Genomic DNA, 25,718 nt, shown 5'->3' with positions numbered 1-25,718 from the left:
ATTCAAACTTAGTTCAGGTAAAAGATTGATACAAACCAGATTACAGCCAAACAGAGTCCAAGTGAGAGAGATTAGAGGGCATTTGAAAGAAGAGAAGGGCTCGGGTTTAGCAGGATGAGGGAGAGGGGAGAAGAGAGGATTATGGAAGCTAGAGCCTGGATCCTAAAATAATCCTCTCAGTGTGCTCGGCTCTATGCTGTATAGGGAAGGGGCCAGCTTCGGCTGCAAAGTTGTTATTGCATTCATAGATAAAATTTTGAAAGTATGGAAATTACCTCAGAGTGTGAGAAGATCATGACCACAAATCTGTGTTTTAGTAAAGAAGGTGTTTTATTTGCTTTCTGGTATCTGTTTTGTCATCTTATACAAGCTCTGCACACACACACATACACACACACACTCACGCACGCGTTCATCTGACTTAATCTGGAAAGCTGGTTCAGAGTTATGTGCCTCAATGCGAAGCTATAAGCGCCTGCTTCTTTCCAAGCTCCGTGTTCTAATTTGGGTATTGCCATGGTTACATAAGATTGAGGGTCAGGAGGTCAGTGACGATGCAGTCAAACACCGGATGGATGTGCAGCCGCTTCGTGGTGACAGGGAGATGCACTGCGAGACATAATATAACCACAGAGATTCAGCAGAATGACAACAATCAGCTATTGGTAAGCATCTAAATATGAGGAAGAGGAAGTTTACATTCAGCTGCAGAATATAATAAAGTAAAACATACAGTAGTTTCCTGGCATTGTATACATCTTATTTCCAGGAAACCAAATGTACAACAGCTATACCCTGTAATGCTTGTGTGGGTATGTGTTATGTTCAATCTTTTTATTGTTTTGAGGAACTGCACAAGTAAAAGATGCCCAACCTACAGAAAATATCTGACAAATGCTTATGCATGCAAACCAGGAATAAAACACTCCAAAACCATATCTGCCAGTGTAAATATAAAGCACATTTAGGATGTGCTATAAGAGAGTGAGTTAAATGGCATGTATGAGGACACAACAGTGTCCACAATGGAAAAAGACCTGAGGAGGATCACTACGCATGCACGAAAAGAAATACAAGAGAGGGAGGGGTGTGAAGCTCTGTGTTGCTCCACTAACCTACTTACCATAATCTCTCTCTTCTCCTCATTTCATAACTGTGCCCAAGTTACATGATACACTTATCATCTTGCCCACGCTTGCAAATCAATTATTTTCATCAAAACTCTTATCGGTAGGCTTCGCTTTTGACAGGCGGCTCTGTGCCAGTGGGGTTTTACTGTTCTCTTCCAAGCATGTTAACGCACCCACAAATCAAAGGGGAATGAGTGGAATCACAACATACCTGTTGAGCTGTCCTTAAAATTGATTGATGGATAAGCTGTGACCACATGCAACTGTGTTGATTTCTTTCTTTTAAAACTGAATCTGGAGCTGGATTCAATACTTTAGTGTACAGAGAGCATGAATAAACAGCGGTGAAACAACCTGCGTCCACTTTTAATTCCCCTGCAAGATTAGAGTTTGGTAATCCTGTAAAATAATTACAGCTTCTCACAATCCTGCCACAAGCGAAAGGAAAGCTGAGGACAGGACTCCAATTCTCACATCACCTTTATGATTATTTAAGTTATTCATTAACCATGGTAAAATTAGGTGCTTTCATTTTAACATTATGCTGGTTTAAAATAACGTTCGGAGTGTTTCTTGTTTTCTACTTTACTCTCCCCCATAGCACTGTGGATGCCTGAGACGATTACCACAGTCAGTTGGTTTCCTTTTGTAGGAAACTTTTCACCTCTGCAAGTGGCCTTTAAAATTAGTGCTTTATTAAATCTGACCTTCTAAATTTGTTTAGAGTTCTATTGAATATAATTGTATTGCTTTAGGATAAAACTATGGAGACCCGTTTCATTCAAAATTAAATAAATACTGCTATTGATGAATTATTAATAAATATTCCATGAAATAAATAAATATCCCCATGAAATAAAACAAAAATAATTATGTTAAAAGAAATGTTCATCTTATTTTATTTAATTCATTTCAAGATTTATTTAATTTACTATAAGATTTATTTATTTATTTAATTTCATAATGCAGTTTTATTTGTGACACTTATTTTGTAAAGCCACTTTAAGTATTTCAGTGACTTTTGCTTTTTAACCAGTCATGTTCTTATATTCAAATGAGGGGGCGAAATTTTATCTGTGGGGCGGCGCTGGGACAGCAGGGCCGAGCTCAATTCGTGGCTGTGGCTGCCAGAAGACAGCGTGCCGGAGGGAGCGAATCCCCTGGCTCCCCTGGTGCCAGACCGGCCATAAAAGCCTGCCATGGTGGTTCTCGCTGTTTTTGTGAAAGCCAATTTTGATTATCGGATTATCGGATGTCATTATTGTTATAGCCTGTTACTATTAAATGATGATGTCTTTATTGGTTTTTATTTAATAAACCTCGTTAGACCCATAACATAAGGTGGCTGTATTCACTTAAGATGGGAAATAAATAGCACTATGTGTGCGTATGACGTGCTGAAAGGATTACGAAGACTTATTGCACAAACAGCTTCCACAAAAACAGCGGCAACCGCAGTGGCAGGCTTTTACGACCGGTCTGGCACCTTCTGGCATCCTCCCAGAATCCCCTGGCTCCCTCCGGCATGCCGTCTTCCGGCAGGCAGCGGCATGCTTCTGCCGGCCTCAGCCACAAATTGAGCTCGGCCCTGCTGTCCTCAGCTCGGCCCGGCTGTCCCAGCGACGCCCCGCAGGCAAAACTCCGCCCCCTCATTTGGATATAAGAACATGAAGTAAAAAGAGCTTAAAATGAAAGACGGGGTTAAAAAGTAAATGTCATTGAGTAAAGTAGCTTCACAAAATAAAACTGTCTTATGAAATAAATAAATGAATCTTTAAGTGAATTAAATAAATCTTGAAATGAATTATATAAAACAAGATAAAAATTTCTTTTAACATAATTATTTTTGTTTTATTTCATGGCGATATTTATTTATTTCATGGAATATTTATTAATAATTTATCAATAGCAGTACTTATTTATTTATTTATTTATTCATTTAATTTTGAATGAAACGGCTCTCCACATAAAACTGTCGGGCTGTTTGAACTTGAATGTGACTGTACTGGGTTTAATCATAAATTTGACTAAATTATCATTATAAATTGTATTTTAATTGTTTTTACTTATTTATTATAATATTTTTAGGTTACTTATGTTATATTGCTCTTCTTTCATATACGGAATCGAATTGAACTATATTGACATGAATTGTGTTGAACTGAACTAAGTTAAGCTGAACAGAATGTGTCGAAAATAACTTTACTGATGGATGGATGGATGGATGAATAGATATGACCCTACTCTTGCCCTATCTAGATGAGCTCAAGCCCCCTAAGTACCTAACAAGAATAAGTCCCAAAAAACTGAAATGAACTGAATTAAAATTAATTGATCCTCTTCTAATGCTCATTGCCTCATGGGATAGGTTCCAGCCCCTAGTTAAACAGGATTAAACCATTACAGTAACTAGATAGATGGACGAAAGGAGAAGAAATTTGAAATCAGACGAACTGGAAATGCTTCAAGCATCTTTCACCCCAGAAATATTGCGCCATAATAATAAGATATTTGTATAGGATATAATCACTGTATTAAGTAAAAACTGTAAAAAAGTAAAAACCGAGAGTACCTTTTAAAGTATCCTGGAATTATATATACTTTTGGACTGATGATGTGCATCAAATGAAAGTTTTGGTTAATCACTCTCTCGGAACACACACTGTCCAGTAAAATAATAAATTAACTGAAATAAAAACAAATAGCGGATGTTTGGCTTCTCAGTCAGCGTATAACACCAACATGGAGGCTGTCGGAGTTATTAGGTAACTGAGTACTAAACGTTGCTGTGTGCAGCATGAAAACGATCCACCCAGAATCAAATAGGCGCTTATTATTGCTGTTAAATTCCCACGCCGGGTGCCTGCCGCTCTGAACTGACACACTGCCACACTTTCCCACGCACGCGAGAGCCAGCTTTCTTAAAACGCGCAAAGAGGCGGTGGCGCGCGCGTCAACTCACGGGGCACGAGGCGGGCGGACCGCAGGCTGAGGATCATGGGTAGTCCACGCGCCGAAACAGGGTTAGTGCGAGCAGCGGAGCCGGAGAGAGCTGGAAGAGGAAGAGTCGCCGCCGCTCGTTAAACACTTGTAGTTTTATCTCAGCTGCAAGGAGAAAGTAGTGTATAACAAAGAGGCATCGCTGCTTTATACGTTTATAAGGCCAGAGTGTGTGAAGAGAGGGTAGGAAATCCATATGAGGATTTGGTATTGTGGCAGTTTTCTACTTATCCAGCTTGGAGTGAATAAATGCCCGTGGCTCTCTGTGCTTTCTGGCTTCTTTTCCACTTGGAGTTACATGTCCTGCAGAGTTGAATAGACTTCGCCGAAGAAATGAGAGGTGAGTGGGTAAGAGTTTTGCTGGAACGTGCTTCAATTTAGGCAGAAAAACCCGCCACGCCTGGTTTGTTTACAAAGCAACTTTTCAGTTGTGCGTTGAAGGCGCTACTTTTGAGTCTTTTTAGGTGCGTGGACTGCGGGCGCACAGTAGGAACAAGCATGCGCAGAAATTAACGATCTGTTGTAAATGATCAATGTGAGTTTACAGAATTGCTAAACAATTACTTTCTTTTTTATTCATCTAGATAGCCAAATTATAGTGTTTCGTTCACTGTGAGAAATTGTTGTGGATTGCGTACTAATTAAATTTTAGCCCCTGGCAATAAAAAATATGTTACTTTGCTACTTTTCTTTCCACCAGTAAGCCACTGACTCAAGTTATGTAAGACTGAGGAAAGGGAGGTGGTGAGCAGGGTGATTCATGGGCTGTCAAGGGACATTAATATCTGCTAGCAGGGATTGTTCAAGTTAAATAGGATAAGTAGTCCGATTCCAGAGACTTTTCTGTATACCTATTTTTAATTTACAATAAACAGTTTAAAAGTAGGAGCAGTTATTTGTGACTCAGGCATGAGTTTCACGGCTTGTTTAGCAAGTGTACTTCAGTTTATTAATGTAAATTTTGTTTTTATGTGCGTAAAAGGTCAGATGCTGGTTTTTATTTATGGGGTTTACCTAAAAATAATTTGCTCATCAAACAGGGGGTTTTTGTTGTCAGAATCCATTGGTTTCACAGGAGAGGGAGAGGGGGTGCTCCATTGACCTAGTTCTGTCATTGAAGATTACACCAAGTCTCTTTGTGTGTGTGTGTTTGTGTTTGTCATCAGTACTTTAAATAAGTATTTAGAAAGGTATTGCTTCCTAAGGAGCTGATGAGTGTTTTAAAAATATGTTCGTTCACAAAATGCATCACATAAATTAATGGTTAGATTATATTTGTAATGTACACAGAAATATCTGTTAATATTAGAGATGCACCAAACAGTCAGCCAGAGATGGGAACTGGACAATTTCTTTCCTTGATTCACTCCGTTTAAATACAAAAACCTTATGTATTAAAACTAAGAACGTCCACCGGACTTTCATGCAGTAGGTTCATAAAAATTAAGTTTAACTGGCATACGCTTTGTGGCATGAATGATAAATATTTTGCAATGCCTTTAAAATCTACCCGTTAGTTTAGTTTGGCCATGGTGTTATGCATGATAAACTATCATGCACCACTGGGACAAGCAGGATATGGGCACAGCAAGCCCACAGATGAAGCACAGCAGGGCTCAGTTTAACTTCCTCTGGCAGCTAAGGTTACAACCATAACACTGCTTCTCAACTGGATTTTGTAAGGAAATATCAAATTTCATTTCAAAGGAAAAAACTAAATATTAGTGGGGGGAAATGATTACTGAAAGGAAACTATTTTTAAGGAATTATTAATGTGAACTGCTGCATAAAGAGCCAAACAAACATACAGTTCATCCTTAAAGAAGCACAGTTAGACCACTTTGTGTGTTAGGTTTAAAGAAAAGAGATTTCCCTCTGCCCTCCAAGGACATCACTGGGCTAATCTCAGCCTCAAAGCCACTATCTGTTGAGAAAGCAGCCTTGGGGAAGCTCACTGCAAGTTACTGTATGTGTCAAGGTGCCCTCTCTCTCTGACAGCTGCATGCTTAGATTCTGCTACCCCTATGTGAAGTTTTAACTCTTTACACAAGTAGCCAAGCAAATCTTACGAGCATCCATGTCTTATCTGGTATTATGACTCCAGACTGTGATTACCTAACATATTCTGCCTCTAACGTTTGCTTAGACTCCTTCATGTCTGTTGTGATGTAATTTCTGATAGCCTGTATCTGTTTTCCAAGTATGCATGAAGATGGTGATACCCAAAGAGATTTTGATTTTGATTCAAGGTGAAAGTGACTAGTTGAATACTAGAATGGGTTTCTGTGGTTTGTTGCATAATGCAAAAATTACATGCTGTGAACTCGATGGCCCAGCCTGGGTTTGTTTTTGTGTTACAGAGGCCTTATTTGGGATAAACTACACACCACATGGTCAAATGAAAGTGCTTTTCTGTTCACATTGGTGCAGCATTAAAGTGTTAGTATGGCTTGAGTTTCTGGCAGGCAGAGCTATGTTGTCCAACATGTAAATCAAGAAAATAGTTGTTTTTTTTTTGTATGAATAAATTAATTAAAAACAGTAATGAGTGAAAAAGAATGTCATCTTATCTTGTTTTCATTGTGTTTGATGCATATAATGCAAAGCTCTTTGTGCTTCTTTTTTATTTTACCACAAACACATTTCCTCTCTTTTCTCCAAACTGCAGCCTTCCAAATAGAAATATTTAAATTCTACTTGAAATCAGAATCGTGCAGTAGTGTACACCAACACTTCTTGTTCCACTTGTGTTGTGTCTGCCAATGAAACTCCTACACCTGCTGTACATTTTTAAAGAGTGTGCGGTCAGTATTGGGACATATTGTACAATCTGCTCTTCCTGGGTAGGAGCGAGAGAAAAAAACTCAATAATTACTGTTCACACACTGAAATGGAAAGAGCACTTCTTTTTTCCGCAAGCAAAGGTCGTCCTTTGGGTCACAAAGGAAGTACATAATGGACTCACTTATATCATTAATGTGAATAACTATATTTTCAATAAAATCCCGCTGTGCTAACCCTTTCAGTGTTTGACACCGTATTTGCTATATAAAATTCCTGTCATATAGACTCCAAAAGTCCTCACAAACCTAGGTTAAATACACATTATGTCAGTTAACAGTAACATGCTTGGTAAATAGGACATTGGACTCAGTTTGATTACCTGGGTTGAAGGGACAAAGTCTCACTAGGTGAGGTTTTACAGCACAGATGAAGACAGAGAATGACTTACCGGCACCAATATGACCTTAGCTCAGTGGTTCCCCTTATTCTTCCATGTTATGTAGAATTTTTACAACACTTTTTAAGCAAAATGCATATTTTTGTAATACACATGTTTCTGGGTCCTCAATTCCTTTACCAAGGATGGTAGTTTTCTCAAAACCCTACTGTATCAAACCCTATATCTGTCTTCTAACCCCTGGTTAGAAGACAGATATCTAAGATCTAAGTTCAAGATGGCAACACATACCTTCTAAGAAGCACAGATTATAGCTGGAGATTATAGTAGAGTACTTCTGATATACTTAAAGGAATAATAATATGTAATAAAAAATATATTTGTATTAAAATAAATCTTTAATGTGTGTATACAACAAAAAATAACCTAAATTTCATGACATTTTTATAGAAAAACTGCGGTGAAAATGAATGTATTCATTGTGATATATACAGTATATATATTCAGGTATATTTTAAAGGATATTGGTTCACTTATTTACCTTCTGCCATGAGTTTTTAAAACATAAACAATCCATGTCGCGTTAGTGCGGACACCCCATATATAGAGGCTATCAGATCTCGATGCAGCCATCTTGGGTTCAATTCGATTGTGAGAGCAAAAAGGGAGAAATTAATTTAATACTTCTATGTTTTTATTTCTTTGCTTCATCTGGAGGATCCATTTAACAGTTAAATATGAAACATTCCCATCAGTTTTTGAGGGGGTAAACAAAAAGAAATTATATTTAACTTTTTTTTTTTTCGTGGAACAGAAGATTAATAAGGTTCTCCAGATAAGCCCTTGCAGGGATAAAGGAACTCTTGTTCAGCTCTAAGCGGAATTGCAACACCCATATCAAATTAAATGTCACACGCATCATTGGTTTCAATATCAGTCAATGTAACAAATGCTCTGCACGCTAAATGTATTTACACCAAACGGTGAGTAATTAAGCGCAGAGCAACATTTATTACCCAGTAGACCAAAAGTGCTACAGAAATTTCTCAACTCATATTTCAGCGGAGTAGAAATAGATTGATGGTGCAGCTCAAACACAGCTGAAATTTCACACAAATACTTGACGTGCTGCAATAAGTTGAACAGCTCTGAGCTATATCTGTCTTCCTGTCTGCAGCTTACTTCGCTAGATGTCCATGCAGCTTTCTCCAGATGTTGCACAGCTTCTAAAAATCTCCTACTCCTCCTCCTCACAACTGGTCACCTGTTTCTTTAAAAAAAAAAAAACTACACTGCTCTCTCTGCAAACCCAATGAAAGCACCTATTCTCTCCTTGTTTAAAGGCTGAGTCAGATTTGGTTCCACCTTAAAAGCTGCAAGAAACCAGATTGCGTTTCTTCTCACAAACCCGCCCCCTTCTTCGCTCAATGGAAAGTGTGTCAGTGGAGCAATTCCTGCTCTCTGGTCCTGACTGTGCCACTCAGCTGACTGGCAGGTGAGGTGGCGAGTGTTGGGAACAAAGCTCTCGCTCACCAGCCAATTGGAGCACGGTGAGATGAGGGAGGGTTGTGGCGCTGTTGCCGGGACAACCACATTTGAATGAGTGTGTTCACGGAATGCACCAGATGGGAGTTATATAACAGACTGACGAGGGAGGGTGGGGGAGAGCCTCCGAGGGGGGAGGAGGGACAAAAGGGAGCAATGGAGAAAGGATTTTTTTCCGTTGGCCTTTATTTATTTATATCCCTCAGTTGCATTTCGTTTGCAAGAGGACTTCTAACAAGTGAAGATACTTCAGCATGCAACCTTCACTTCAAAAGCAAAAAAGATGTTAGAAAAGAAAGCTTTGAATTCCCCTGAGTTTTTAGGACAATGTCAGTCACTGACATCTTCTGCTCTCCGTTGCTCTGTGACGCACATCTTTCCCCACACAGAGTAACTCATGTGATTGGTTGATTATATTTTGTAAAAAGGCTTTAATGAAAAAAGCAATTTTCTGAAAAGCTGTGAAATCCCATTTTGTGATTTAGTGGGTTACCTAATACACAGTGTGGCCCAGAAAAGGGTTTTAGTGTTGGTTTGGCACGCCCTGCACTTCTGGATGCATAAAATCTTGCAAAACACGGTAGCATTTACTTGCACATCCGAAGGACCAGAAATCCAGGCCACAGGCAATTGCTTTCTGAGTTAGAAATACCCCCACAAAGCTACAAAAATATCACTACCAGTAATTTCTCACAATATGAAAACAATGCTGTGTTTGGTTCTTTTTAATTGATTCAGCTAGCATCTGCATGTATGAAAAAAACCTACACAAGCACATTATGATGGAAAGAAAAATAAAAACTGGCTCTGGAATATTAATTTTATACATCCAGTGGCAGATTAATTGCAAGATATTTTTTTTTACGAAAGTATGAAACTAAAGATGTTGCTGTAAGAGCTGTCAAACAACATTTCTCTGTTGCTGCAGAAGTTGAGTGACAGTGAAGCTCAGGCTGGCGAGCTTGTTTGTGTGTTATATAAATGAGGACATAAAGACTAAACAGCTTGGGCTAAATCACTGAAGTCATCACTGAAACAGCATCTCTTGCTCTGTGTGTGGCTTTATGAGATAGCCTTACGTTACATAACACCAATGTTCACAGTGAACCAATGTTCACAGTGAACCAATGTTCACAGCAAAATAAATTAAAGAGCAAAAAGATATTTCTTTAAGGACACAGCCTAATTATCTGACTAATACATAAGAAGTCTAATCCTAACTTCTTTAGATTTATAATTGCTTTTGTTGTACAGCATGACTTCCAGAGAAGATAACCAGAAGTGCAGAAGAGATAGACCACAATAAGATCTAGACTGATGAAGCAGAAGAGTCTCAGATGTAGAAAATACAGACTTAACAAAGATTATCATCAATATCAAGCTTTTGTTTTCTCAAACGTTTGGGGCAAATTAGATTGTACACAAAGCATTTCATTTATTAAACCAAGCATATTCAAATAATATAATATCTTTTTCACCTTTAAATAGGCTAACCTAACATTGGTGCAGCTTTTGGATTTCCTAAGGTTTCCAGATCCTGACAGTGGCTCAGGTTGCAGTCTCAAAACTCAAAAAGACTCCACTTGGCACTACCTCTTTGCTAACATGTTAGCTCATCCTGAAGTAGCAGCAGCGTGCAAAAGAGAGAGAGATAGAGCGCGATGTGAAACTTTATAACCCCAGGCTTCAGCTAATGCAATTGACCTGCTATTCTGGGGCTGAGGGGGCCCAGCTACTGAGATAAACAACATAATGAAAAGAACAGGCTGTTCTTGTGTAAGAAGGATCAGGCTCCCATAATGAACACAAGATGTATAATGTATACTGAGTATTCATGTGTGTTCGTGACACTTCTCTGGTTTCTTTTCAATCCTTCAGCACAGTGACAGTTCTGTCCCATTATTTGGGGTTAGATTTTAAACACTAATGCAAAAAATAAATAACATTTGACCTGCAATGGATCATATCTTTGTTTCTGGGAAAATTCAAGTTGTTCAAAATGCAGCTAATGCAAGGTGGTGGTGGATTTGTTTGAGTTAAAAATCAGGGCTGTCCAAAGCAAATATTGATTTGGTATAATCTGCCAACTTCATTGAATATGGCTGAACAGGCTTACTGACAAATACTGAGGTTAGAGTGGCGGCCCTTAAAAGCAAACGTTAACCCCCCTTATAAGTCAGTTTTTCCGTGAAAACTGTCTACTTATTCACAACTTTTTTTTTTTTTCAAAATACATTAACTTTGGGTCGTGATTTTTATTGTTGCCACAATTTCTGATAATATAAACCCTCTCTAGATACCTTTGTTGGAGCATGAAACCTAACAATTGTTAATTTATTTGATGTTTAAATAGATTTAATCTATTACTTTCTTAATTAATGAATGCGTCTTTTGTGTTCAAAGAATACAAGAATAAAAAAGTAGAAAAAAGCCCAGGAAATTTTTGCATTGCAAAGATTCTTTAACAAAGCCCTGTTTATTACCTAATAACATGCATTTTTATTCATTCTTTTCAGCTCAAATAGAAGTGATTCCCTGTAAAATCTGTGGGGACAAATCATCGGGCATTCACTATGGTGTTATCACCTGCGAAGGCTGCAAGGTGAGTTTATAAGCAATTTAATAAGGAATATAGCGGAAAAAGAAAGAAAACATAATCCTACTAAACCTGTGCACTGTGTATCTAATTGGTGTACTTAGTCATTGCAGCAGTGATTGGGTACCTTATATTGTTTTGACCATTGTTATTTTGCAGGGCTTCTTCCGACGCAGCCAGCAAAACAACGCTATGTACTCCTGCTCAAGACAAAGGAACTGCATGATTGACCGGACCAACCGTAACCGTTGTCAGCACTGCAGGCTGCAGAAGTGTCTCACTCTTGGCATGAGCCGTGATGGTGAGATCACACACTCAATTTATATTTAATTAACTAGAGTTTCCACTGCCCGTGTTTTTTAAATCACAGTGACTGTATGGTGTGTCCATTTAAGGACTACTCTTTAGAGTTGCCAAATTTGATCTCTATGCTTTTCTGCTCCAGCTGTGAAATTTGGTCGCATGTCCAAAAAACAGCGTGACAGCCTGTACGCAGAGGTCCAGAAACACCAGCAGTCGCAGGAGTGTGCGGGGGTCGGCACCCGCGAGGAGAACAGAGACCTTGCAGAACATGGCCGCACCTACAGAAGAGGCTCCAGCACCACTCTCAGCGACCTAGACGACATTGCAACCTTGCCGGAGGGCCTCCTTTTCGACCTGCCGCTGACCCCAGAGGACGGAGGTGGAGATTACTGCAACCTGGAAATGCTGGGAGGAAGCGCAGGGAGCAGCTCGTCCTCTCAGAGCTCTCCGGAGCAGACCAGCTTGGACTTTGTTGACAGGAACCACAGCATCAAACATGAGTACCAACTGTTGCATGATTCTGGACTCTTCTCTCATGCCATCCTCAACCCTCTGCCGGAGGGCTGCTCTCTATTGGAAATAGGTCAGTAATAATCTTATTTGTACTTTCTAACAATAAATACATGCTTAAAAGTAGATGTTAGAAAATTTGCAGTGGTGACACTATTGTGTTGATATCATTTGTGATATATGTCTATTTTCTTCTTTCCTATCTTTCTAATCTGTGCTTTGATCACTCTGCCGGGAGGCTCTGTCCAACTGGCTAAATATTACATTACCATATAAAATGCAAGTTTATAATACATATAAATATGCTTGGAAAATATTAGCCAACAATTATTGCACTCTAAACAGACCACTGCAATATGAATATTGCACACACTGTTGTTGCTATGACAATTTATTCACGATATATTGTCCAGCCGTACTTAAAAGGCTACCAATCTTACTAAAGGCTTCAGAGATCAATAAATAAATGTTATTTGCTTCCATTCAGAGCGTATTATCCAGAGTGTGGTAAAGTCCCATGTTGAGACAAGCCAATACAGCACAGAGGAGCTGAAGAGAATGGCATGGAACATCTATAACCCCGAAGAGACGCGCTCATACCAGACCAAGGTAAGTGCGAGACTTACTAGTGTTCATCATTGCCTGCAAACAGATTAAAGTAGGACCCAAATTTAATGTAGTACTAGAGTGGACTTAAGAGACGTACAAAACATGAAACACAGAAGCTTGCATTTGCAAAGAAGTGAGTGTCACATCCAACTCAGGAGGTGTCCTTTACTTCCACCAGTTTTCAGTTTTGAACAATGAACACAAGTCAAAAAGAGTTGATCCACTGAATGACAATTATAATTCAAAGGGCATTGCACATCTCCAGAAGGTATTCTAGATTTATGAGTGAATGTCACCATATACCAAGTTTCATTAGACATTCTTCAGGGCTGTTAGTTAGACATGAGCCAGATGCAAACAAAAACAATAGAAACAACCTGATCATAAAGAAACTCTGTATTCTTCTTTTTTGCCCTTTTTCAGTCAACTGAAGTGATGTGGCAACAGTTCACCGTTCACATTACCAACGCAATCCAGTATGTGGTGGAGTTTGCCAAACGCATCTCAGGCTTCCTGGACCTCTGTCAGAATGATCAGATCATTCTCCTTAAAGCAGGTCAGTGCATGATGCAAGTTAACGTCCCTCCAGACTACAACCATAGGCCATGTTTTAGTTGTGACAACAATAGTTGTTGTCATACCAGTCTACGGCCTGGACCTCTACACAGATTTACAGTTACACATGCATGAGAATGATTTAAGAAGGCGAGTGGTTTTTAATTCTCAAAAAAGAACACCCAGCTTTATTTTCTTCACAGTTTTTCTAGTTATGATGTTTCTGTCCATTGCAACTAGGCATGGCCTGGGGTGAGATTCCCAGGATTAGACAAACTTCAGTAAAAATACCACGGTATCACAGCATCATGATAGTCATATTTATTATTATGCTATAATATTTGTATCTATAACCTTTATTTATTTACTGTTATTTTACGTTTTTGGTACATAGACCTTTGCATAATATGGAATAATTACTTGCTATATTTAGTAGCAGCTTTCAGGTTTTCTGCTCTATGTAGAATAACACAAGCACAACACACTGAAAGTAGCTGGTTAAGTAATCAGTCTACTTGGCTACTTTGTATGAATGCCACTCTTAGCTCTCAAATTGTAGTTTTAAATAGCACAACCTTCTTAAAGGCATGTTTTTCATAGGAACCTTTTCCGCAAACAAATGATCAAATTACCAGCATAAACATTTACCTCAGAAAAAGTAGAGTTTTGTGGAGGAGGGCTTTTAAGCATTTTGAATTGGTAAACAGCTTTTCCAAATTATAATTCCTTCATATCAATTTAAAACGGTCTGCAGCTTTAACTGCAATATGCTTTAAATCATTAACATCTGATTACAGCTGTCAGTAGGGAAGGAAGGGTAAATCCTTCATTTAGAGGGTTATTTCAAACCATTTCGGTTCTGAGGCACAAATAAAAATCACCACAGCTGCTGTGGATCCTGGACAGATTTTTAAGCAACTAGGCGCTGCTGCTGAAGTGTGTGAGTGTGGGTAAAGTTTCTTTTTTTTAGAGTTTATTTATTTAATACTGGTGAATTTTACAAACTTTCTTCGACTTCGACTTTCAAGCGATTATAATTTAGCGTCAAAGTGTTAATTATATGAACTGGGCAAAATCTTATGGCTAGAAAACTGGGTTTCATTCCCGACCAGTGCTGTCAACCTTCCGAGTAGTTACCTGCTCAGCGTCTGGCCCTGTTGGCCTTCACAGTTGAAAACAGTCAGGGTAAATACCAGTTCCCAGAGAGAATGTTTTAAATTTCACAGTAGAAACCTGTTCTAAGGGTGATGTGTGTCATTCCTTAAGTTTTTACACCATGATGGTGGCTGTAACCAGAAATATTTCAGTATATTCAATATATTTTCAATGAGGAAACATACAATAGATGTCTCTCAGCCAGCTGACTGGCACGTAGCAGCAATTGATAGTAAAAGGGCACCGCTGCATTTCTCTTTACAGCCGGAGACAAAAGTGGGTCACTTCGCCACATTCTGGAGTATTTTTAACAGGACTGGATGCCATTAAAATGATACAGTAAAATATTTTAGCGGTTCTAAATCCAAAACCTTTAGACCTGGATTTCGTTAACTTGCCTATCCCTAATTACACTTTTAACAAGTGGAACAAATAAATCACACAGGCTTGTGTGTGAAGTCAGTCTTTATGTTACAAATAGAATTCACCTTGACTAACACTGTCATTCGGTGTTTTACCTGTATATTTATTTTTAAACATAAGGGTACTGTGTCAATTTGTAATCCAATGCGTCAGGACGACAATAGAATGTGGACTGATGAGACGTTTTTACATAAGTCTGATTCCAGTGTATGCCATGTAAGAACTAGTCTTTAAGCCAGCACTTATTTTGAAGTTAAGACCTAAAATAAACAATTTGCATTTTAGTTTATAGGCTTTTTAGCCTCAGGTGTTGCCTTAAAACCTTCCCACAGCAGCAGGAATTGGCTTCATAATTGAAATAAGGAAACAAAAGTGTGAGAAGCACAACTTGCTACTACAAAATGCCACTCCCAGAAAACAAAAAGTGCTCAGCCATTTATAAAAATGTAAATTAAAATGAAATAGAGCAGGCCAATTTTTCCAGAACAGTAAACAAAAATGAATACTTTGCTGTGTTTGCTTTGGCCAATATTACATTTGGGGAACAGGCTTTACGCGTTAGCCTCCTGGTCCAACTAATCTAGATTTAGGCTAAATTAAGAAACCCAGAGAGTAATCCAGTGCAAGGGAGATAATAACTGCTTTGAACAGAAACTCACATTAGAAACTCTGAACCACCCTTTAACAGAAATATTATATAATTAGAAAACAATCTAATTACTATAGCAACACATAGTCGTATACAAAGCTGTACTATGAAAGCACTATGTAGGATTCACAGCCTTTTGGCTGTTTTTTTGCCCTTAATCTGTTGTATCAAGATAAAAAGTTGTTTTTACATCATCTTTTGCCCTATTATCCTCAGATACGTAATAGTTCTTATCCTATAAACGATCTTGTAGCTAAAACATAATAGTTTGCTGAGCTTCTGAGTGTTTTGGGGATCAATCTCCCCCGTGAAAACTAATCAGACATAAAGCCCTGACCCCAGGCATTGAGGGAATTTAAGTAAAGCACCAAAAATGCCCTGAAACACACTAGGTCACCTGTTTTTTACTCAATACAGCATCTATTAGACAATCAGCAGTGTGCCGATTCCTGCTATATATTTTTATCAGGACCTTATCCTTAAAAAGGCTTTTAGTTTATGTAATCTTATACCCAAAAAAAGATTAATCAACAGTGTTTTTAAAACAATCGTCCAAAGTCGCTCTATTTTCTCAGATCTTCTGTCAAAGAAATCTTCTTTTTCTTAGTGGTGGATTTTCTTGTCTTTGTGTCAACAGGCTGCATGGATGTTCTTCTGATCCGTATGTGCCGAGCCTACAACCCTATCAATAATACACTGCTATTTGATGGAAAGTTTGCGAGTGCTCAGCTTTTTAAAGCTCTTGGTGAGTCAGCACGCTGTGTTTCTTCCTCTTTCTCTGTCTTTCTCTCAGATAAATATTCTGAAAACGGTTAGCAGGTAATTCAAGGTCAATTTTTGAAAATCTTTTTAACTATCACAATAGTCAAAGTTTTTTTTTGTTTCTCTTTCCCTTTTAGGTTGTGATGACCTTGTCAGTGCTGTGTTTGACTTAGCGAAAACTCTGAGTCGTATACAGATGTCAGAGGACGAGATGGCTCTGTTCAGTGCGGCTGTCCTGCTGTCACCAGGTAAGATTAACGAGCATAACTTTACGACCTTCTTGTAAATAAATGCTAAACCAGTGTAACTGGTAGTTGATTCATACGGTTAGAATTAATAGTTGAAGGTGTGTAGTGTATTCTATGGAGCTTTCGGTTAAACAGCATTGTTTACCGCACTGACTCGACCAATACATCTACTGGCCTACAAAGTCAGAGATTATTATGGTGCAGTTGAACTCATCATTGAACTCATCATCCATTTTCCACTGTGGCCCTTATCACATTGACGTAGTCAGCTGTTCATCATGCAGGCACATTTAAAGCTGCAGTGACATGAGAACTTCCCTGTGCGTGTTTATTATGTTACAGTATTTTAGCTATTTAGCTCTGAGAGAAAGGTTTGGCAGAGAAAAAGGATTTTTAAACTCATCAGGCAATAAATGCATTCATGTATTTCTTGTGCAGGAGAATAATACTTGGTCTGTGCATGCAACAGGGTTAGGCATTATTTATGGTGTAAATTACGCCTCAGTCTTCAAGCGACTTCATTAAATGGGGATGGTTTTTTGGTGTTTGCTTTGCAACAGAAATGTTTTTGTTCACATCCACTTTTAAAAGATGGGCTGACTAAGCATCAGTTACCTGGTTCTTCCTATAGTGTAAAACCTGATAGTCCCCGATAGATTATAAGATATTTTTTCTAGTTCCCTGAACTGTACACTCTGGATGTTTTAGGCAATTTTGACTGTTAAACCAAATACCTCAGGTAGCTGAAACACCAAATTAGGTTTACCTTTATTTGGGAAAATTAAAGAGTGTAAAATTATATAATTGGCTTTCCTGGTAGAATCTAGTTGACAAAGTCCCAATTATATAGTTTCATTGTTAAAAGTGTAAGCATCAGTTATAGGAAAATGAGTTACTTTACCCAAAAGGGTTGTTTAAGTTCACTCTTCACATAAACTAGTTCTGTGAAGAGTGAACTTCACAGAACTAGAATTAGTTATGAGCATAATTCATGTTCATAGTTCATCACCTAAATCTCTGAGCTAAATTCACAGTCCGATCATGAACTAGTTTTCATCCATTCCTTGATTTGTTTATATATTGAAGGTTATGAAAAAATGTAGGTCACTGCGTCATGTTCCAATGAACCTGTTATGTCAGTGTGGCATTTGCAACTTGTCCTTGACCAGATCATTTATATCTGTGTAATTCACTCATGTTCTCTTTGCTCATATAGCCCATATTTTAATGTACAATTATCCTGTAAAACTGTTATCATTTATGTAGGTTCCATGTTTAATAGTCAGAAAGAAAATGTGTCTCTAAAGACTGGCCCATGTGACCAGCAAGTGCTGACTCTGTTTGAATTCTTGTCAGTTGACAAAATTGTCACTGACACAATTAAAAACATCTGTGCTGCTATGGTTAGAAGGAAAATATGGAAGTGGTTGAATACATGTACTGTGACTTCCTTCCCATATTGGACTAAATCCCGGCCTGAGGCAGCCTGAGCACAATAACAACAGAACCGGTGTGCACACACAATTTGGCCTGATCCAGTAGTTTTGAGTGCTAAGGTTTGAGCCTCCAGTTAATATTGTTAAGTTTAAAGCAAGGGGAGATAAATACATTATCAAAGTCTCCCTTCAAAGACAGGTGGCCCTATGTCTCCCTGAACTGCAAACAGACATGCTAACATATCGATACACTCAGCCATCACCAAGCTCTTACCTTCAAGGCTAAATGTTGTAACTCTTTCCTGCATAAACTAACTAACGTTTGCCCTAAAAGTTTATCAGTTTACCAAATGTGTTTACTGCAAGCTACAGGTTTGTTTAATGTCGACAGGGAGAGCTGTATTCAGTTCAAGATCATTATGCAAAAAAACAGCATGGTGAAGTTTAAAGTTTTCCAAAAAAGTTCTTTAAAAAACACACTCATTTAAACGTGGCTCCTGGATATTTTATATAAGATAAACGTAGAGCTAGAGTGCTTTTTGCAAACATGAGATAACAAATCTACTCTCTCTTTCTTTAGACCGACCTTGGCTGACAGATGTCCAGAAGATTCATAAACTGCAGGAGAAAGTTTATGTGGGTCTGCAGCGCTGCCTGCAAAAACAGGGAGCATCAGAGGAGAAGCTAGCCAAGGTACAGAAACATCCTGATATGTTGTTCCGGACCTCTACATGTATGGTTTTTACTGTTGTTATTTTCTCGTATAATTTGTCTTCCTTTTCTGTATCTCCATCCTAGATGGTGTCTAAGCTTCCCATGATGAGGTCCATTTGTAACCTCCACATAGATAAGCTGGAGTTTTTCCGTCTGGTTCACCCCGAGACAGCGTACACTTTCCCTCCTTTGTACAGGGAAGTTTTTGGAAGTGAAATAACCTTCCCAGACTCCACCGAGGGTTAGTTTAGCCACTTAGCTAAATGGCGTGATTAACAGTGACACTGAGGTGTATTTAGAGGACGATGAAAATGTGGTAACCGTCATAAGGCAAAACCAACCAGCCCAATGACAATCCTGCACGTTACACTTTAGTGCACACTCCTCTCACCTCTGAAGTCCAAACTCATGGAGTAGCTTTCACTGCCCTGCAGGTTAACCCTTTCAGCTAGACACAACGGGAGCTACTGCTGGGTTGTCAGTGCACGGTACCTCCTTTGTAAAGAAGCGAAGAAACCATTGAAGAGTAGCCTACATTGTTTTTATTCCCAAAAATATTTTTTTCTATAAAACACCTTAAACTGCTTGTTGAGTTTAATTCCTTTCTGGCATAGATTTTGTTATTTTCACAGCTCCTGTGAGCGAGTTTTGAATGTACCCCCCTCTTTCTGTAACCATCCATGATATACTAGAATGTACAAACCTACAGTAAAGTTCTCACCCTTGTCGGGAGATTTGCAGTAATGATGCCTGCTTCAGATTGGTGCAGAAACAGTTGTTGGTTCTTTGCGTATTCTCAGTAGCACCCACACATTTCTGTTTTTGTAACATGAACAAGCTTAAAGGGACCATGATCAAACTCTTAAGCATAAAGTTTTTTTTTTCTTTGTAAATCATCTTTAAACCCACAAACACATTTAAACTAGAGCACAAAAACATAGCACTTATGCTAAAATCTGATGTCAGTCAACTGTGAGTTGTTGCTTTTGTTATGTAATCTATGACCTCAGTCCAAATCCCTTTTTCCTTTTTCCAAATGCCACTTAGAAAGTGAGATTATTATAGAGGTATTGTAAAAATATTTGCAGATCTACTTTTTTTATATATATAAAATATATTTATATATAGGAACATCTAAAAAAGTGTGAAATAAGGGCAGAGTTTATACCGTGTAAAGAGTTGGCAGTCATGTTGTTCTGCTCCGGTTGTCTTGTCCACAGTTTGAATTTTTCCAATAAGAATGATCGTAGCGGAAATTAAAAAAATGAATGTGGTTAATTAGCACTTTGAAGTCTAAATAAACCAACCTGGCACAATATTTTATATGTAAGCAGTGTAACTGCCAGCTGTAAAACCTATATTAAACCAGACGGAAAGTTTACAACCACCCTCCTGCTTTGGCTGAGTTGTCTGAGCAGAACACTCCAAGGCTGACCTCTGACGAGAGTGGTCTGAAAGTGCCACATCTCAGCCCTCTCTACACAAATATCCCTTTTTTTACTGGCTAGAACTCTCAACTAAAGTCTAAACTAAAATGTGAATATTAGCACAAGGTGAAAACAACTATAAATGAAGGGACATGGAGTTTGACATGCACAAGAGGATAGTGGTGTTGTTTAAGCTATCCATGGTCTCTTTGCTTTGGGGTCGGGCCAATTACATGTGATCAGAGATTGATAACTTGTACTCCTTAGTTCCAGCTCCCTTACTACCTCACCTTCTCCAAACACTAGATGGCAAAGCACAGGGTTGACAGAGCCATCAGCTACCCCCCTGAGTTTAATATCTATGTATACACAGTGAGCCTCAGAAGTAGTAAAATAATGCTGATTAAACTGGAAAGAAACTAAATAAAACTTTATCTTTTCGTGCTAAAGATATCTCTCTGACTGCTGTTCTGTTTATTTCAGAACACTGTATGCCTTTAGTTCAGAAAGCCTTGGACATACACAGATCTATCTCGCTTTAGAGCTCTAGAAATGCCTGCAGGCATCATGAAAACTTTTCATTTAAACTAGGCGGCTGTATTAGATTTCTGTTAAACAATAAATCTTGTTGTACCAGCAGTCCAAAGAGGCCATATGGAATTTCATTAAATCTCTACATTTGGAGTCCTAAGACAATGACATGATAGATGTTGTATGTAGTCTATCGCAGAGTAATCAAGTTGGCTTAGCACTGCTGGGACAGTGCTCTTCACCGTTCGTTATTTCATGTGGTACGAAGGGGAGACTCTCCCTTGTTTTGGTACTTAAGATTGTGGCATTGTGGGATTGTGCAATAATGTCCTTCCCATTGTTCTCAGTATGTCTGGCCTTAGGGCCATGTATTACAGTAAATGTTTTCTCTAGCACTCCAGCACAATAACCTCATGGCAACACGAATAATCTTATTCATAGCATGATGTACCAAATACTCAACAGAGATCTTTGCAGATCAGATGATCCGGCCACATGGCATTTACAGATGGTAACAAAGTGCAATGCTTTGTCTTTGAGGCCTGAGAATGTTAATCATTTAAGTTTATAAAGAATTCTATTTGCATATATAAATTCTGCTGGATTAAAACAGTCCAAAGAGCGGGACCTATGATCTGCACTTTCAAGTCCCTAGACTCACTCAGGGAGATAGCTGGGCTCTCTGTCCTACAGCGTCTGCAGTTAGTCAAACTAGCAGGATACCTTGCACCAACATACCTTGATCACTGTGTACAGTACATGTTCTTGTGAATGTTTGATTACAGAAGTATCAAAGACTTTACCCCTGTCTGATATCATTATTGCAAGACTTTTTAGTTAAAAACATAGATTAAATAGGAGATTTTAAAAAAAAAACAACAGATTAATTGTAATCTCTGAATTCTATGTTGGTTTTGTTGTGATCTTTTGTTTCATGATTTTTATCCTGCATTGTTGTACTGTTGTTATTTTTGCATCAGTTAGTGTCCTTTTTTCTTTCAGAGAGATCTAATTCTATTTTTTTTAAAAGAGTTTTTAAAGATGCCTCTCCAAAAGTTTCTCTTTCATCATGATCCCCCTGTTTATAATCTTCTCACTTTATTTTAAGAATATTATTGTTATTGAATCAAGATAGAGTTTAATATGAAATAATTTATGACATGGTTGTGAAGCCTAAGAGGTTTTAACACAGTGAAGTTTTGTTGCACAATGGTGATACTGTATGTGGATTTAAGAATGTAATAAAAGTCTTTTTACAAGTGAAACCAAGTTTAGCTGTGGCTTTAACAATTCTTCCGATGTCTTTTGTTATGACTACTTCCGCTGTGCTAAAGAACAAGCCAGATTATTACTATTTTATCCTTTTCTTCTGCCATGGCATTACAGATTTATTGAAACATGCTTTCAATTATTTTTCACATCAACAATGTGAGAAGTTAGATTTACAAGAACAACAAAAGAGGAAAACAAACATTATTAGATTTTTAAATTTTATCTAAATAACATTTTCATAGATTACAAAAAATCACAGAATGGTATAAAAGCGTAAAAACAGTCCATAAAATTTTTAAAACAATTAAAAATAAAAATAAAATTTTAAATCCCCACAATTTTAAAAAAGAATCATTGCAAGGGTAAGCGATGTAGGTTTACTATTGTCAGGTTAAAACTACAACAAAAAAGCAAGAAAAAGAAACTCCAGAGTGACAAATTAATGCACATAATGTAATGTAAAGGTCAGGTTAAAAAGATGCATTTTGAGCTGCTTTTTAAAAGAGACCCATAAGTCCATAAGTTCTCAGGCTCAGGGGGAGAGAGTTCAAGAGTCTGGGGTCCGTCTAGCCTGAGACTCTTTGTTCACAGTACCTCATGGACCAACTGGGGATATAAGGATTTACAGGATTAATGGCATATGCTGGCGCTTGTCCAAAGCCCTAAAAACCAGAACTAGAATCTCACAGTGAAGATATAGACAAAAGCATAGCACAAGCATTTTATACCATCTTTAACCGATCCAAGGATGTTTTGCTACGACAGGTAAAAAGCGAATTGCAGTACTCCAAACATGACTAAATGAATGCATGAATAACAATTTCCAGTTCAGAGCGTGACACAATCTAACTCGACTTAGCAATATTTCTGAGATGATAAAAAGCAAGAGTGAACCGGAGAACCAACATGAAAATCACAAGTAAACTCTTAATAATATACCAACATACCTTGCAGAAGGTTTGGTATACGATGCAAGTTGACCAAGAGAGTTTTTAACAGTCTAGGTAAGGTAAGGTAAGTTTATTTATATATATAGCGCTTTTCAGCAACAAGACACTCAAAGCGCTGTATATGTGTCTAAACACATATGCAACAACTGTAGTGTAAACATCTCTTGGTGCTTAAAGGAGATTATACAATTACATATCATCTGTATAGAGGTGGTAGAGGTAGAGGTGGATTTTCTTATAAGAGGTCAGAATGTGCTAAAGAGGGAATAGATAAAGCAGAAACAGTAAAGGCCCAAACATAGAACCTTGTGGCACACCTTATGTGAGAGATGTGAAAGACCTATGCTGCTGGGAGCAGTCTCTTAAAGCAACGGTCAGACACATATGAGTAAATCCTGATACGCCTGCACAGTATTTCAGCCTATCAAGTAACGTGATGTTTGACTGTTTCAAAATCTGCAGTCAGATCCAGTACAGCCAGAGCACAACATTTTCCTGCATCACTTTCAGAATGTCACTGGAGACTCTAAAAATGGCTTCTTTCGAATAAAATGAACTCTACAGAAACCTGACAAAACAATCAAAGATGTTGTATTTGTCCAGAACAGCTGTAAGCTGTTTGGCAACAACCTTTTCCAAGATGTGGAAAACAAACAATAATTTAGAGATAGGTCTAGAGCTGCTAAATGGAGAAGGGTCAAGGTTAGGTTATTTTCAAGAGTGGGAGGATTACAGTGTTCTTAAAATAAGCAGTAACTTCACCAGAAACCAGCGATGCATTGATTTTTTTGAGCACACATTTTTTGATAGACTGAAAAGTAAGTAAGTAGAAGCGTTAAATGAATTACAAAACAAAGGAATAACAGAAAATTTTGTGTTCATGCAAAACATAATAATAATTAATCATCATCATGAATGTAGTATAGAATGAGAAAGAAAGCAAGAAACAGAAACAAAAGGAAGCAAATAATTAAAACTCATATTACTTCCAATACTGCTGCTAATAATAATGTTAAAAATGTAGATCAGTTATTTATTTATGTTTTTTTATTTATGTTACTCATCTTATAGTACAAGGGGCTTTTTTAAAGTGCTGTTGCTTATACTCAAAACAATCTGAGATGTTTATTTTAGACAGTGGGGATAGTATGGAATCTATGGGCCTGTACCATCTCATACAGACGATTGTTGACAGGTAACTGAAAGTTTGCTAGATGAGAAGCTCAACTAAAATTGTAATCAGCATAATAGATCATTGCTGAGTTTTAAGTTTAAAGAAAATCTTAACATTTTTAAGCTTATATTTTGAATCTGTTTCAGTAAGTTTGAAAAACAATACAGTACATTTCCTTGGACAAACCAAAACTATTTAAAATATGTCGAAAGATGTTTAAAAAGGAACTTAAACTTAAATAGGATTCATTTTCTATTACTTACACATAAATGGTGTTAAAACAAAGAGTCTGCAACATCTTGTTGAGTTGTTGTTTGTCTTTAGAAACCATGTATCAGCTAACATAAAATGACTGAGACTAAAGTGTATTTAATTTATCTGTTTATACGGCACAATTATATGCAGTTAATAAGCACATGATAAAAGTTCTACAACAAGGGGGATCTCTTGGTCTAATTTGGACCAATACTACCTATCTACAGTAATTTCTTTCTTAAGCATTGTGAGCTTTTTAAGTAATTGTACAATTTAATGAAATTAGTGTACTACAAAGCTCAAGTGAAGCACAAGTCACTCTGTCTCTTTCTTTGGCCTAAGCTCAAGGATAAGGACAAAGAGAGGAAACATCTTATCAGTAATGCTGCCTTTGAGTTCTTAAAACTGAAGATAATATAATTTTGAACCTTGGATCTATTGGGGAAACATAAATATTTGTCCTGTTTGTCTTTTTGTATTCATTTAATAATAATATTGATAATAATAATAATCCATCCATCCATTGTCTATAGCCGCATGTCCTTACAAGGCTGCTGGTCCATGCTCCAGTGGTCATTGGGCAGGAGGTGGGGTACACCCTGGACAAGATGCAAGTCCCTCACAGGGCAACATAGAGACAAACAGGACAAAAAACTAAGCACACACATTCATACCTAAGGGTAATTTAGACTAATCCCATCAGTCATGTTTTTGGTCTGTGGGAGCAAGCTGCAAGACCCCACGCATGCAGCCCTATAGTAATCCATCGATCCATTGTGTATACCCGCTCGTCCTTGCAGGTTGCGGGGGCCTGGTGCCTATCTCCAGTGGTCATTGGATGAGGGGTAGGGTTCATCCTGGACAAATTGCCAGGCAGTCACAGGGCAACATAGAAACAACCACGTGAACACATCCGTACCTAAGGGTAATTTAGACTAATCAATTGACCTGACAGTCATGTTTTTTGGCTGATGGAGGAAGGCGGAGTATTCTGTGAGAACCCATGCATGCTCAAGGAGAACATGCAAACTCCATGCAGAAAGACGACAGGTCGAGATTTGAACCCAGGACCTTAATGCAGCAAGGCATCGGTGCTACCAACTGTTCGACCGTGTAGCCCAATAATGATAATAATAATAATAATTCAAGCCATCTAAAAAAAAAAACAAGAACCTATATAGTTCTACTCATAGGTTAAGAGCAACAAATGTTTTTTTTTTTTTCTTAAACAAATTCATATTAAATGCAAAGGTTTTTGTTTATTGGTACTTGCTCAGTGCGTCCAGCAGAGGG

General features: G+C 38.0%; 1 protein-coding gene and 1 long non-coding RNA gene across 2 annotated transcripts; one reads left to right on the top strand and one right to left on the bottom strand.

Moving 5' to 3' along the window:
* Positions 1-356: 356 nt before the first annotated feature.
* Positions 357-8,830, bottom strand: LOC124873571. The gene is made up of 3 exons (XR_007039576.1): positions 8,677-8,830; positions 8,494-8,581; positions 357-609 (listed from the first exon to the last, which is right to left on the bottom strand). It is a non-coding gene; the product is annotated as an uncharacterized LOC124873571 (long non-coding RNA).
* On the top strand, positions 4,093-22,043 carry rorca (RAR-related orphan receptor C a). The gene is made up of 10 exons (XM_047374298.1): positions 4,093-4,470; positions 11,373-11,458; positions 11,612-11,753; positions 11,898-12,338; positions 12,753-12,874; positions 13,298-13,430; positions 16,294-16,401; positions 16,556-16,666; positions 18,683-18,795; positions 18,901-22,043. The coding sequence occupies exons 1-10, from the start codon at positions 4,464-4,466 to the stop codon at positions 19,060-19,062; spliced, it is 1,425 nt and encodes a 474-aa protein (XP_047230254.1). The 5' UTR covers positions 4,093-4,463; the 3' UTR covers positions 19,063-22,043.
* The last annotated feature ends 3,675 nt before the right edge of the window (positions 22,044-25,718 follow it).

The sequence above is a fragment of the Girardinichthys multiradiatus genome, chromosome 9 (genome assembly GCF_021462225.1).
Source record: "Girardinichthys multiradiatus isolate DD_20200921_A chromosome 9, DD_fGirMul_XY1, whole genome shotgun sequence".
In the NCBI taxonomy this organism is placed as follows: Eukaryota; Metazoa; Chordata; class Actinopteri; order Cyprinodontiformes; family Goodeidae; genus Girardinichthys; species Girardinichthys multiradiatus.
This window is presented reverse-complemented; position numbering and strand designations above follow the sequence as displayed.

Coding starts and splice junctions, on each gene's coding strand:
- rorca (XM_047374298.1), top strand. Junction 11,459..11,611: donor TCACCTGCGAAGGCTGCAAG/GTGAGTTTATAA, acceptor GTTATTTTGCAG/GGCTTCTTCCGACGCAGCCA. Junction 11,754..11,897: donor TCTTGGCATGAGCCGTGATG/GTGAGATCACAC, acceptor TTTCTGCTCCAG/CTGTGAAATTTGGTCGCATG.